Source organism: Microtus oregoni, unplaced genomic scaffold, assembly GCF_018167655.1.
Source record: "Microtus oregoni isolate MIOR12 unplaced genomic scaffold, Mior012 000030F_ref0000283, whole genome shotgun sequence".
NCBI classification, from domain to species: Eukaryota; Metazoa; Chordata; class Mammalia; order Rodentia; family Cricetidae; genus Microtus; species Microtus oregoni.
The window spans coordinates 29,568,457-29,584,126 of NW_024543089.1; the positions used below are offsets into that span (position 1 = coordinate 29,568,457).

The 15,670-nt window shown below is 38.8% G+C and overlaps 1 protein-coding gene across 1 annotated transcript; it reads left to right on the plus strand.

Annotated features, from left to right (window-relative positions):
- Window positions 1-5,025: 5,025 nt before the first annotated feature.
- LOC121465365 (olfactory receptor 2B11-like) lies at window positions 5,026-13,440 on the plus strand (the record flags this gene model as incomplete). Its single annotated transcript, XM_041678600.1, has 2 exons — window positions 5,026-5,933; window positions 13,431-13,440. Coding segments are annotated over exons 1-2 (918 nt in total), but the record flags the coding sequence as incomplete, so codon positions are not given.
- Between the last annotated feature and the right edge of the window lie 2,230 nt (window positions 13,441-15,670).

The following is a 15,670-nucleotide window of genomic DNA, read 5'->3' on the forward strand; positions in this document are numbered from 1 at the left end:
CTTATGTCTACAGAGAAATAGTAGCACACATACCATAGTGGCAACCAACATCTCTCTAGTTGGTCTTGATCTCTATTTCATGTGTTGTCACATATGAATCTGTGGCCATAGATGGTCTATGTCAAATGGGAATTGGGGGAAAATTTAGCAATGGAAATATTTTAAAAGATATGGGAAATATTTTAAAACATTAATAATGAATTATCATGGACCTAGCACTAACTGTAAGACTATTCTCAACACATAGTTTGAAGTAACAAATACCCTTTGAAGAAACCAAATATTCTATATACCCTTTGAAGAAACCAAACATTCTATAAAGGCTTGTAGAGCATATGTGAGGGCATAGCCACTACAGGGTCTGTGAACATGTGTCACCAGAGTTCCTGTTTGTAAACACTCAAAAATCGGCTTTGCTGTCACTCTCTACTCTTTCTCTGAACAGTCTTTTTATTCTTATCTTTTATTGATTTTTATTGAGCTCTACATTTTTTTCTGCTCCCCTCCCTGTCTGTCCCGTCCCCCTTCAACCCTCCCTCAAGGTCCCCATGCTCTAAATTTACTCAGGAGATCTTGTCTTTTTCTACTTCTCATGTAGATTAGATCTATGTAAGTCTCTCTTAGGGTCCTCATTATTGTCTAAGTTCTCTGAGATTGTGGTTTGTAGGCTGGTTTTCTTTGCTTTATGTTTAAAAACCACCTATGAGAACATGTGATAATTGTCTTTCTGTGTATGGGTTTCCTCACTCAAAATAATGCTTTCTGAACAGTCTTAAGAGGCCCAGCCGTGAAAGAAATACCAGAGGGTTGGGGTCTATTGGAAAGGAACATAGAACACTCAACATCTGTGTAATGAAAAAGATGCACCCAGATATCAGTGACTTTGTGTAGAGGAAGGCCTATGGTATAGGTGGACAAAGAGAAACACCACTAATTGTGCCTGTTCTTTAAAGTGTTTGAAATTATTTCCCCAATTAATGTGCACTTGGATTATTCAGAGCTTATAATGCATATTGAAATATTCCAAATAACACTGACTTCATTATGTTGCTGTGAGGACAGAGTGAATACAGTTATTAGAGTTAGATACATTGATTGTACATAAATTTCTAGAAACACATATGTAAACCTGATGTATGGCATATATGAGAAAATTGTAATGACTGAATATAAGAATATATACTAGGTATTAATTGTAAGAAGTTGGTAGATTATTCTCATTATTGCCTTTTTATTGTGATAAAATACTAAATATTTAAAAGATTTTTTGCTATTTCTAGGCTATTTATAATGGAAACTGAATTTTCATTGCATATTACTTTTGCTATTATCATGAATTTTATTATCCTGCATTATTATACTATGAACAAATAAAATCTTAAAATCATATATGATATCATTGACAAAGGTAATATGTTAAAAATTTCTCATTTAAATTCCTCATAATACCTGATTTTTAAAAACTCATCTATAATTATATACATTTTAGCTGGTGTTCAGTATGTTGGAAAATGGAATCTGTTTGTTTCAAATTCCATCCCACTGCAACAGACTTGGTCCCTATCCTCAGCATGGCAGGTAAATAATTGTGCTTGTGAAGCATGTCCTCAGAGAACTCTTTCCCCAGAAATTGTCTCTATCTAGTCACTCTGGAAAAGGGTAAATGAGTTATCTGTGGAAACAATTCCCAGAAGTGTCAGAAACAGCAAGGAAAGATGATAATTTAAAAGTCATCTTGGTATTTTCTTTCATCGTCTTCCTAACTTGAACTTTCCGTCCATTTTGGCAACTTTTTATGAACTGACAACCTAAGAATTCTGAAACAAACCTTAAACTCTAACCTTCGTTAGAGTCTGTCATCTGCAAAGGAAAAATTCAAGTGCCTTTCTTTATAATTACTTTTTACCAATTAAAGGGTGTTCGTCAAAATAAGGTAGGAAAAGAGACACCTCTACTGACAGGCATGCATCCCCAGGAAAGGAGGAAAGGTGGTTGCACTGGAAAGACAGCATCATTTCAAAAACCCTTTCGTAAGCTTTGGCTCTAGGAACAGCCTGACTTTAATTTGTAATTCATTTCTTTCTCAGTCTATCACTGAGCGTAAGTGTAAAAAGTCCTTAAGTTATGATAAACACGATGTTCCTCAGATGCTGACTACCTGACTGAAGTATTAATGCTTTCGTAGGTCATTTGGTAGATAGACCATTTACTGAATGATGTACTGGATGGAAAGCCACATTCATGTCAGGAGAAGTTATATGGGAAGGAAAGTACATATGAATATGAGAGGTAGATAAATTTAATTATAGAAGAATTTTTAGAGACTAAATTAAATTTCTCTTTAAAAACTAACAGTTATAGCCATGTTAAGTAAACAGCATTCAGTAATTGCTTAGGTTACATTTTTGGAAATGCTTAATTTATTATCATAATAGTTGATAAAATGCTTATTTTGTATTTTATCAACAATACAGAGATTCATATGAAATAAGTATTTAGTCTAAGATATCTTCAGATATTAGAGGTGCTTATCTAAATACAGTCACATCAGAAGCTGTATAACACCTGATATATGCATCATACCCATAGTGTTGGGTGCTGTTTGTGGAGTCCATACATGTTTATTTATAATCTGCTGCTATGTGACTATATTTTAGGCACAGATAATTTTTTGATATCTAGGTTATCCGTAGTTCTTATGAAACTAACAGAACACGCACCTGAAACTATCTTAACATAAGAAAAACAATCTTCTGCTGATAGTAATCAGGGACAGGAGGTAAAGAATTTTAAGAATGGGAAAGCTTGCTAAAGTAATTATGACAAGAAATTCACTAAGAAGTTGTTGGAGAGCCTGGATAGATGACTCAGCAGTTAAGAATATTGACTGCTCTTCTACAGGAGCTGAGTTCTATTTCCAGCATTCTCATGGAGGGTCAAAATCATCATTAATTCCAGTTACAGGAATCCTTTGCCCTCTTCTGGTCTCTGTGGGCACCAAACACACATGCGATACACAGACATATATACAGGCAAAACACCCATACACACAAAATAATTTTATAAATATGTGTTAAAAATAGATTTTTTTTACTTTCCGATATTAATGTATGCATCTGACTTGGAATAGTGGATAGTCAAAGAACCTGATTCATATCAGAGTGGCTCTTATAGAGCCTAACAAGGTGACTGTGAGACTTCAATGAAATGAAGGCTGAGGCATCTGCTTTAAATTATAAGAAATTAGTCTGCTACAAAACTGCCGATTGGTAGAGTAACTCAGATTTGGTCAATGGAATGCTATCTTAACTTCATGTTTGAAAATTAATCTTTTCAGAGATAACTTTTTATGAAACACTAATAAATAAAATGTGTATTTTTCAAGCATTATTTTACTTTGCTCCTTGATTTTGATGTATTAACACTCACTTTAGCTAAAATGGAAGGCAAAACATAAAACCAGGAAACAAAATTACTGGGATTTGAATGTCACTTTGTCTGAATTAAAATACCTGCTGGAAAAGACTGTTGGAGCTGAAAACTATATTCACAATACCAGTGTGACTAACAAAATAGAATACATCCCCAATAACTGACAAAATTTTTATACCAGAAAAAGTTTTGAGTTCAATTGATAAATATCTCTACATATTCTATCCAGTAATTGGTAGACCAATATCATAACTTGGTCTCCTAGTAAAGCTTCTAACAGGGAAAACAGGACCTCTTCCTGGTGGTTAACTGGCTTTTTGCAACCTGTTCCTCATGCTGGATTACCTGACCCCAATTCAATGTAAGGGGAGAAGCTGGTTTTGCCTGAACTTGATGTGCCAATCTGTGTGGAAGTCCTTGTGAGGTCTGACTCTTTCTGAATGGAGATGGAGGAAGAATGTTTGTGGAGAGAGTAGATGTAAAATGGGGGGTGATAGAAAGAGAAGAGGGAGGGGAAACTGGTTGGTTTGTAAAATAAATGGAAAAAGAATTATTTAAATTGAAATAAGTATCTCTGCTATATGAAAAAACTATAATTTGACATGAATTATTGAATGCTGAAACTTGCAATATAGTTGTATAATAAAACACATAAATGCCAAAGATAGCAACACTGTAATTGTGGCTTAACTCATTTGGCTAATAAAATAGAGGGCTGTTGATAACTGTACAAATATTTTAAAAAGTATATATCGGTATTTATAAACTGTTTGGTTCAATCTCAAGTGCATAGAGGAGGTTTCTTTAGATCTTCAAATATCCTAATTCAACATACAGAAGATTTGATGATTCAGCATGAGGGAGTACAACCTTTCATACTCAGAACTCAGAGATCATTGAATCAAATTCTCTGGTTATCTCTGGACATCTTCATACCAAATTCTCTGACTGATTCTTAGACATATTGATATGTTTCTATAATTCCTTTAGCAGTGCTGTTTTAATTAGCTCCCAGGCTTTATTCCACATGAACTTTCAGATAATCAGAAATTCTCCTTAAAATTTAGTATTATAAATAGAAACTAAGTAGCCAGTTTTGAGATTGTATATATTATTTGTGTGCATGTAGATGTTATAAGTGTTTGTGTGCGTGTGCATACATGTTTGTGTGCTGTGGGTGTGTTGTACATATAAAATCCATAGCCAATGTCAAGCTTTTTTTTGAATTGGATTACTACCTTATGTTTTTAGACTATGCCTCCAAGATCTTATTAATTTAGCTACACTAGCTGGCCAGCAAGACCCAGAAAATAACCAATATTCCAATATTTTCTTAACTATAGCTGGTTTTATAGTGATGTATTTCCTTAGTATTTTACCTGAGTACTGGAGATAGAACTTATGTCCTCTTGCTTTGGCAGAATGATTTATTCTGACTCATTTATCTGTGAAGCACTCCTGCCATGTTATTTCAACCACAGAATACCTACCCTGTCTTTGATAGTCCCAACCAACAAATCACGAGTCTTTGCTATTCCTATAATACTAACTTTCTTGATACTTCTTTACCATAGGTGAATCAGACTGCAAAGAATGACAATCATCAATAAAAGTCACCCAGAAGAATTCATTCTGCTTGGCTTTGCAGACCATCCTTGGTTGGAACTCCCTCTCTTCATCATTCTACTGGTAACATATCCACTGGCCATGTTGGGAAACATTGCCATCATTCTTGTGTCCATATTAGACCCCCATCTCCACAGTCCCATGTATTTCTTCCTCACCAACCTCTCCTTTCTGGACATGTGCTACACCACAAGCATTGTGCCTCAGATGCTAACCAACCTTGGAGGATCAACAAAGACCATCAGCTACATGAGGTGTGTAGTACAGCTTTATTTCTTCCACACAATGGGGGGCACAGAGTGTGTCCTCCTGGCTCTTATGTCCTTTGACCGCTATGTTGCCATCTGCAAACCTCTGCACTACACCCTTATCATGAATCAGCGTATCTGCCTCCTGTTAGTGTCCACTGTGTGGCTAACAGGAATTACCTATGCTGTCTCAGAGGTCACAATGACACTGCAATTGCCACTGTGTGGACACAATAAACTGGATCACTTGTTATGTGAGATTCCAGTTCTGATAAAAACTGCCTGTGGTGAAAAGGAGGCTAATGAGCTTGCTCTCTCTGTGGTATGCATATTTTTCTTAGCTGTTCCCTTGTGCTTAATTCTTGCCTCCTATACTTGTATTGGACATTCTGTTCTGAAAATCAAATCTTCAGAAGGAAGAAAAAAGGCCTTTGGGACATGCTCCTCTCATCTCATAGTAGTTCTCTTATTCTATGGCCCGGGCATTAGCATGTATCTTCAGCCACCCTCCTCTATTACAAAAGACCAACCCAAATTCATGGCTCTTTTCTATGGAGTAGTTACTCCTACTCTGAACCCCTTCATCTATACTCTAAGGAATAAGGATGTAAAGGGAGCATTAGGTAAGCTCTCACAAACATTTTCAATTTAAAGAGAAATTTTGTAGACATCAAACAAAATAGTTGACAAATTAGAGGCTTTGCATATAAGTCATTTACTATACAGGCCTGATCTTTCTTTTTCTCTATGTTCTTTCAAAACATTTCTTGTTATTTGTGTTCTTTACAAACATGCAGGCTTTGGTTAATCTTGTGTAGTATCAAGCAATATGGATGGGTGCTCTGATTAGAACATATATTAAAATACTTGTATTGAGGTGAATACAATTGTAAATAGTTACTTTATTAAGTGGCAAAACATCATTTAACTTATAATACAATAATATTGTTTTTGGCTAATTGTCATGAAAACCACATTGTAACTATCCATCGATGGCTTTTTAATTTTTTTTTGTGAAATAAATCTTGTCAGGGACTAGACTCGACAAAATAATTCTTGCCAGGGTAGAGCAATGGGGATTTAGAAATATATTAAAGAATATGAAGACAGAAGTGTGAAAGACCCCCACAGTATAGACAAACAGCTAAGCAGCAGCAACGCCAGGCTTAAACTTTGGAGCAACACAAGTAACATTAGAGCAGGGAAGTTCGACTTGAGAACAAGGGCGGAGAAGCCAGGCAAGATATCTGCGGTCAGCCGGTCAGCCATCTGGCCCCAAGCGATAAGGAGCCAAACTAGAAACAGGAAAAGTGGAAGGCCCTCTGGATACCCCCTCCCAGAACCCGCAGCTGGCCTGCTCCCATGAGAACATCCCGTTTGCTTAGGGAACCCGGATGCCCATAGTCAGCACATATGCCCAACTTAGAATAGCAGCAATTCACAGAAGAGACAACTCCCCCTATGAAAGATCCCAGCTTAAGCTGCTGTAACGTCATTTCACAAAGCTTTTGACGAACAAATGTAAGTGCAGAGTGAGGTCAGGGTCCCTGGCTGCAAAACAGGATATCTATAGATTAGGACAGCACATCAATTAACAGGAAATCTGTTGCCATATATCTGTGCTGGAAAAGGAAAGAAAGAACAAAAGAGGGACAGGATATCTGTTGCCATACATCTGTGCTGGGAAAGGAAAAACCACCTATGCCCCTTGCCCCATTCCAACTGACCACTAACAAAGCATTTGCTTCTGTAATCTGCTTCTGCTGCCCTCTTTCCTATAAAAAGACCTTCCCCCAGTCTGCAGGCGCGCTTTGTCTTTTGAGAGACTAAGTCGCCCCAGGTACCTGTGTACTGAATAAAGCCTCTTGCTGTTTGCATCCGAAGAGTGATCTCGCTGTTCCTTGGGAGGGTCTCCTTAGCCTGAAAGACTGCCCACCACTGGGGTCTTTCAAGTGAAAATAATAAAATAGAGAAACATATAGGATAATATCTGGAGGAAATTCCAGTGATTACTAATATTTTGCCTGCATTTATCTCCCAAATGCTTAAAATACACCTGACCCCAAAAGTTAGGAGCAAAACAAAAGAATGCATTAGCATGATACAAGGGAATGAACACACCAGTTGAAGCTTATTGGCTACATTCATAGTTAAACATTCTGTTGCTAGAACAAAACAAGTCATGCATACACACTAGACCAAAACATTCTGTAGTCTAACTACTTCCCAGGTGGATTTCCAAGTTATCTCTATAAAAGGAACTGGAACTTAGATGGATCTAAGACTCTTGTTTCAGGTAGGAACAATCTACTTCTATTCCTGGAGTACAAGGTCTGGCTATTAGGGACACCTGTTGACAATAACCTTGGTAGAGCAGAACTCTCTGATCTACATCTAGGAGGGACCTTTGCTTGAGGTAGAAGCACAATAGCCTTGAAGGAACTAGAGGTAAGTTCCAACTCTTCGACCTTTGGTCAACATGGAAATAGGCTCACATTTCTGGGCCTTCATAATTCCTCCATTTTCATTAATTTTAACAAAGCCTGTGCTTCTGCAACAGGAGAGACAACTGCATCTGCCTTAGGTTGAATACTTTTCAATTTCCCACACTTACCTGTCTTCGGAACATGCATTTTAACTATGCAAATCCATGTTTTAGGTGTCTGTGGGGGGGATCAAAACATATATGGACTGTGGACCTCTGTAAACAAAAGGTTAAGGGAGGAAGTATTGGGCTCTGTGTCTCTGAGCCAAGTTCTGTCAGGAGAGTTCATCAACAATTAACTAATGGTAAGCAAGCAGATAATACTTTGTGTTATGCATACTTCTATGGCTAATATATCTCCTAATGAAAGGAGTGAAGGATCACCAGGATTGGGAATGCCGACTTTTGATTTGGTCTAGAATATTCATCTATATCAAAATCTATATTTGTCTTATCAAATATGTAAAATTCAAGAATTCAATGATAGTGTCAAACTTTTCTTAGACAGGTTCTAATCATCTTCAAGACATTAACATCTTATAGTGAAATAAAGCATTAACTGGTAAATACCATAATATGATTTAACAGGTCAATACCATAACACAATTTGTCAAATCATGATTCTTTTAAATCCATTCTAATGAAAAGATAAGAAAAGATTTTTGTAATGGGTAAGAGTCCAAATGCAATGATGCTTTTAAACAAATGTCCTAATCTCTGAGCAGCAGCAAAAACCATTAGGCTACCCTCCTCATATCTGAAGAGGGGCCCTAATCACTCCTTGTAATGACTCTTTTATCCCTTCTGGAGAAAGTTAAGGTCTCAGTTCTCAGGTTCTATCAACATTTCAATAGCAGACTGAAAACCTCACTGGCAATCTGAGCTCTGTGTCCAAGGCAGTCATATGTTCAGCCTGTATTTCAGGTCTGGCTCCAAAGTAAACAGAACTCACTAGGTCTGGAAGTTTTCATGGCAAGTCTATCAAAAATCTAGGAATCACTAGTCATCACTATGATCTTTCCCTTGTGAGACTGCAGCATGATGGTGTGAGTCAGGAACACTGGTTCAGGATCCCCTTTCTGTGGCCTGCAGCATGGTGGTATGAGGAAGTCATGATCTCAGGTTCAGGAACCTCTGTCCACTTTTCCTATGGAGTCATCAATGGCTATGATGTCATCAGGGCTGGCATTCCTCTGCTGTACACATTGAACCAGATGTTCTGGAAGCCATCTCACTTGATCCTCATCCTGTGAGAAAACACAGACACGCCCTTGATCCCATATTAACACAGGATCAGGTCCTTTCTATAATCCAGTACAAGGGTCTTTCCACCTTGCTTTAGCAAAGGCCACCTTGGTGCCATAATGCCAAAATCTGTCCACAGCAGATTGTTCATAAACATCCATATTCAAGAAGTTTAGCATAAAAAGTGCATGACTCAAGACATTATGTGGCCTTTGAGGATACAATTTCCTGTTTTTATTTTTTAAAGTTGTATTTTCAAGAAGGCATGGACACACTTCACAATTCCTTGTTCTTGAGGATTTTAAGGAATACTTGTCTTGTATTTGATATTCCTTTGGAAATAAAATTGCTTAAATACTTTACTAACAAGTCTGAATCCATTATCCATCTTATGATTTGGGGGGTTCTTATGATTTTGCATCTTAAGCAATTGGTTATCACATGCTTCATGGCTTCTCCAGTTTGTGCAGTGTCCATTAAGAATCCTGAATATGTATTGACTGTCACAAGCCCATATCTTAATTTTCCAAATTCTGCAATGTGAGTAGCATCCATTAGCCATAAATGATTAGGAAGTAGTCCTCAAGGATTTATCCCCAAATACGATACAGGTAAATACTGTGAGCATATATAACACTGCCTAACAATTTGATGAGCAGCTTCTCTTGTTAATCTAAATTGTTTTCTTGAACGTATACTATTTTGATAATTCAGAGCATGCTGTACCTGAGTCCTAGGACCCCCAAGAAGACCACTATGGAGCCACACTACCAAATACAAAAGCAAGGTTTCATTTATTAAGTACAGACTGGCACGGGTCCTCTGCTTCACAACCTGGCATAGAAGATGGAGGGAGAAGGGCCCCGTCTGTTTTTGTAAGGCATTTATAAAGACAAAAAACAAAAAGCAGTCACAAGGTTACAGTTTCAAAATACAAAATTACTTATCCTATATCATGATGGGCTAAATGTGAGGCAAAGTTCAGCTGTTAGTTCCTGAAAGGCTATTAGTATCTAAGGGGGATAGCAACATCCCTCACTAGTTACATCCTCCAGACATCTGTTGACCCTGTGCTAACTGCAGGGTCTGCTTGAAATAGTGCCCAGCTGATACTACCCACATGCTAGGGGAAGTTGGGTGGGGTAATGAGCTACAGTCAGCAACTTTATTGAACTCAGGTTTTTCCAGTAGCTAATACTTTCCCTAAAGAGGGGTCCTATAGTCTTCATCTTATTCCAGAGGCTGGCAGTGGCCTTCAGCTCCTCTGCAGCCTTCAGCTTATCCTGGGGGCTGGGGTATAGTTCAAGGTCCCAGAAGGGCCCAGCACAGAAATGGAATCTTTCCCAGCCTTTTAAGCATGTGATTGCTGAGCAAGCTCAACCTGAGATAAAGCAATTATTTTTGTAAGCTTATCAGCACTACCTTCAGATAATGGACTCAGAAGATTTGAATGCACTCTGATATGCCCTACAAAGCATGGCAATCTTCTTTGTTGTATGGCATTTTGAATTTGCTGGAACAACATCTTAACTTGCTTATTGCTAGTCTCAATACATGGGGTGGTTTCTAGGACTTGAAGAGAATTAAATATATATTGGCTGTCAGTATATAGATTAAATGCCTTATTTGAAAAAAAAATGAAACACTATATCAATAGCCCATAGCTCAACTATTTGAGCAAAGGCTGGTTCTGCTTTTACTTCATGTCTTTCTCCATTAACCACATATATAGCTCTACCATTGGAAGAACCATCTGTAAAAATTAACATAGCATCCTCTAAAGGATCTTTGGCTATAGTGTTAGGGAAAATAAAGGAATGTTGTGTGAAGTACAACAATGTTTCAGCTCAGAAAAAATTGTTCTGTCCTTTAAATTTAGCAAATGCAAATGCAATTGCCCAAGAATCACTATTTTGAAATAACCAATTTGCTGCTCAATATATGGAACATTGATCATAGCAGTTTCTCTGCCAAAATATCTCCTAGATTCCATCCTGCTCTTTTGTGCTGAGCAAGGTACTGCTTCAAAATAGGGGATCAATTAATTGGTAAATTAATCAATTAATTGGTAAATTATATGTATGGTGTATGTATACCATATACATGCTTGTTGTCATGCTCTGTCCTGTGCCTTTGAGAGACAATTACCACCCACTCCCTCCCCCATCCCATGAGGCAAACAGATCTTCCTTCCACTTCCAGCCTGAGTTTCTTCCTTTCTGTCCTTTTCCCAAAGAGGCAGCTCCTGCCTCACTCCCTTATCCCCAATTTTCCCCTTCACCCTCCTCTTCTTCTTCTTCTTCTTCTTCTTCTTCTTCTTCTTCTTCTCTCTCTCTCTCTCTCTCTCTCTCTCTCTCTCTCTCTGGTTCTCTCTCTTGATGGAGGAAGGTCATTGATTAAAAAATAAAGAAACTGCCTTGGCCCATTTTATTGGTTAGAACATAGGTGGGTGGAATAAACAGAACAGAATGCTGGGAGGAAGAGGAAGTGAGCTGAGAGACGCCATGCTCCCCTCTCCTGGGCAGACTCGATAGCTCTGCTCTCTGAGGCACACGCGATGAAGCTCCAACCCAGGATGGATGTAGGCTAGAATCTTTCCCAGTAAGACTGAGGCTACACAGATTATTAGAGATGGGTTGATCGGGATATGAGAATTAGCCTGTAAGGGCTAAAGCTAATGGGCCAAGCAGTGTTTAAAAGAATACAGTGTCTGTGTAATTATTTCAGGGCATAAGCTAGCAGGCGGCCAGGGTGCTGGGGACGGAGCTCCGCCGCTCTTATTACTACAGAATGGCGCCCAGATGTGTGGACAACTGAATCCACTGAAAGCCTGAGAAAGCTTGGGAAAGAATAAAGCATGTTTTCTTGGTAGCAACAATTTCTCGGGTCTGCTCTGCTTGCCAGAGGCAAGCTAGCGCTCTCATCTAAGAGAGGCTTCCTGACTCAGCTTTAGCTGCAAAGCTTGCAGCACCTTTAAGAGGTCCTGCCACAAAACACTTCAACGGTGTTGATGAAAAACTGAACGCATGTTTTTCGGTTTTCAGCTGTAGCAGGAAAAAAGCTGTGCCATGTTAAATGCCAGCTTTATGGGCCGTCCTGCCAGGGCAAACTCTGACTGTTTGAGGCAGGAGGGCCGGCTACAGAGAGAGGACTCGAGTGTTGTCTGTTGCAGCTCGCTTGCTGGCAGGGACCTTGAAACGCCATAGAGTTGTGGCTATAAACATGGCTACAGCTAGTACCTCAGCCATGAAGCTGGAAAGCTAAGGAATGGGCTGGATCCAGCCGTCAAAGCCATGGCTTTAGTCCTACTGATATTGCTTGGTAAATTAAAGACTCATTTGGTCAGAAAAAGAGAGATATACAGTAAAGAGAGATTCAAAGACAAAGAAAATTTCTAAATGGTTTACAGTGTGTTAAAATATCTGCAGGCTAAAAGTTGAAGTTCTTAAAGTAAAAAACAAAAAAAAAGGAAGAGAGTTGTTTGGTGTGGTAGTACACACCTTTAATCCCAACACTTGGGAGGCAGAGGGGGATTGATCTCTGTGACTTCAAGGTGTGGTAGCACACGCCTTTTATCCCAGTGCCTAGAAGGCAGAGACAAACAGAGCTCTGTGAGTTCAAAGTGTAGTAGCACACACCTTTAATCCCAATGTCTGGAGGGCAGAGACAGTCGGACATCTGAGAGTTCAAGGACAGCCTGGTCTACAGAGTTATTCTAGGACAAAGATATTCAGAGAACCTGTCTCAAAAAGCAAAAAGTTAAAAGTAAAAATAAATGAAATAGAGGTTAAAATAAAGCACACAAAGATGGAAAATACACAGAGAATCTTGATACTGTATGCTATTATGCTCTCTTTGAATTGTTTGAATGCTGAGGAAGGAGCAACAGCTGCTAAAAGATATTTGTTTATAAATGCTGCTGAACTAATCCAACAGAGATATTTTGAAAATGCCTTGAGTTTGAAATTTGGATCTAAGGACATGATGCTTAGGAAATGAATTTCTTATGTTGTTTTCACAGAGGATGAAACCCTGTGGATTGTTTGTATTCCGATATGGTATGATGGACCACGGCCTCCTGAAGGGTTGCTGTGAACAGCTTCAAAAATTACTTCACTCGACTGCTGACTGAGATGACCCTGGCACACAGGTTATACCATGAAAGACCCAATTAACGACGCCCCTATACAGCAGGAAGCAGTTTGGAGAGAAATAACTGCGCCCATATTCCCAAATATTGTTTATAAATGTTATTTTACATTTAAAGGGGGATATGATATAGGTATGAATAATTTACATTGATATGGATTTTGCTTTAGTGATTTAAATTTAAGGTCAATTTTGTTATATGTTAATGTGTTTCTGATCTTGATTAAGGTATTGTGATTGTGTAGTTTATTTAAAAATGTAATGTATAATTAGTATATATATAGGTTGTTAATGGATAATCATTAATAATAGTCAAGCTTGTAGTCATGTTAGTTAAGATTTTCTAGATGTACATAGATATATTTTAGATAGGAATTCTTCTATCTTTCAAAGATTATAGAATATGGAATTTTAAATGTTTTAATAACTTAGGGTTTTTCATGACAGTGAGACATGTCTGCTCCTGGCAGCACCAATCTACTTCAAGAAGAAGATGGGCATCGAAGAGGATCCTTATGGAGTTTGACAGCCATTTGGGCAAGAAAACTGCTCTTGCCTGGACTATTGCATAAACTGGACAGAGAACCTGCAGAGAGAGGACTACTGAACTTGCCTAAAGGTGAGATGACCTTTTGGGGTTCCTGATTCATGAAGGAGTCTGCAAGACATTCTGCAGGACACAACAGATATTGACTGAACTGACTTTGAAATTTCCTGCTTCATGGAAATGTCTCTGGATACCATTGGCCTGTAGGCTGAAGATGGATGCCCCAATGGTACAGAGGAACTTTGGGTGACTGTCCAGGCAGCGAGATGTCTCTGTCATTTCTAGAGTTTGAAAGTTGCTTATTTCTTGTTTGCTTAGGTAATATTGTATCTTTCTGGAGTCTTTTATGGAATTGAAGAATAGTTAGTTATAGTTATAGTTTTCCTTAGTTATGATAAAGATAAAATAGATATAAATATTGTAATTTTTACTTGATAACTGTTTTGTTATATGTAATTTTGCTATGTTAAAGTTAAAGCCTTTTTTGTTGTTGTTGTTTAAACCGAAAAAGGGGAAATGATGGAGGAAGGTCATTGGTTAAAAAATAAAGAAACTGCCTTGGCCCATTTTATTGGTTAGAATGTAGGTGGGTGGAGTAAACAGAACAGAATGCTGGGAGGAAGAGGAAGTGAGCTGAGAGACGCCATGCTCCCCTCTCCCGGGCAGACTTGATAGTTCTGCTCTCTGAGGCACACGCGATGAAGCTCCAACCCAGGATGGATGTAGGCTAGAATCTTTCCCAGTAAGACTGAGGCTACACAGATTATTAGAGATGGGTTGATCGGGATATGAGAATTAGCCTGTAAGGGCTAGAGCTAATTGGCCAAGCAGTGTTTAAAAGAATACAGTGTCTGTGTAATTATTTCAGGGCATAAGCTAGCAGGCGGCCGGGGTGCTGGGGACGCAGCTCCGCTGCTCTTATTACTACATTCTCTCTCTCTCTCTCTGGTTCTCTTTCTCTCTCTCTGCTCTTCCGCCTTCTCCCTTTTCACCTTTCCTCCCATAGTCTAATAAATAAATATCCAATATCACTCTGCATGGCATGCCTATCCTCCTTGGTCTTTCACCTTAGGTCTTTCTCCTAACATGCAGCTCCCTGTCTAAGACCCACTGGCCCTTGTGGCCCGTGGGCCACTCGGGGGCTCCCTGCCTGGGACTGGCTGCCTTCATGGCCTGCCATGATCTCGCTGCTGTGGGACCCACTGCCCACTGCAGCCACTCAGGAAACAGCACTGTTTTATTTTTTAGCATAACACTTGGCAAGGCATATCATAATTAATATAATTTACTTATTCTTTCTGTGTAGCATACTCTACCTGGGAGAGTACCTGTCCAGAAGGTTCTATAAATTGTTTACTGGAATTTGGCTCACTGTTCCTTTAAGAATTTCACTTAGTGGGTAAAGGTCTCCCATGGGATATTTTAAATAAGGGTCTTATCATTGGATATTTTATTAAAAGTTTGAAAGCTATCTTTCTAATCCGAGTTGCAAGTCTGCCTAGATGGCAGATTTATCTTGTTGATTTACATTTTCACAGACCCTTGACTGGCCTGAAACTGCAGTTTCCTGAGGCAACTTTTTTTGCAGCTTTGCTGTCAGGCTTGGAAACTGGTATCTGAACTTGAAGTTGTGCCCTGCAGTGGGGTGCAAGCCAAGCTCCCTCTGCCACTTGGTCACCCTGTCTGGGTACTTAGGACCAGGCAGTCAGTCTGCTCCATCTGGGCAGGTCACAGGGCACCTTCAGTGGTCCTGCCACAGACCATGACTGGCTGGCAAATTTAGCTCAGGTTCTCAGCTGTCTGCCATTACTGTGATCACGTTCATAAGCTTAGGGAGGGATATAACCATGCCAATTTTTATTATCCTTGGTTTTTCATTTTAAATCTTGTAATCATAAAATTGGGAGAATCCCTGAATCCTTTCTTCTGTTAAATGTC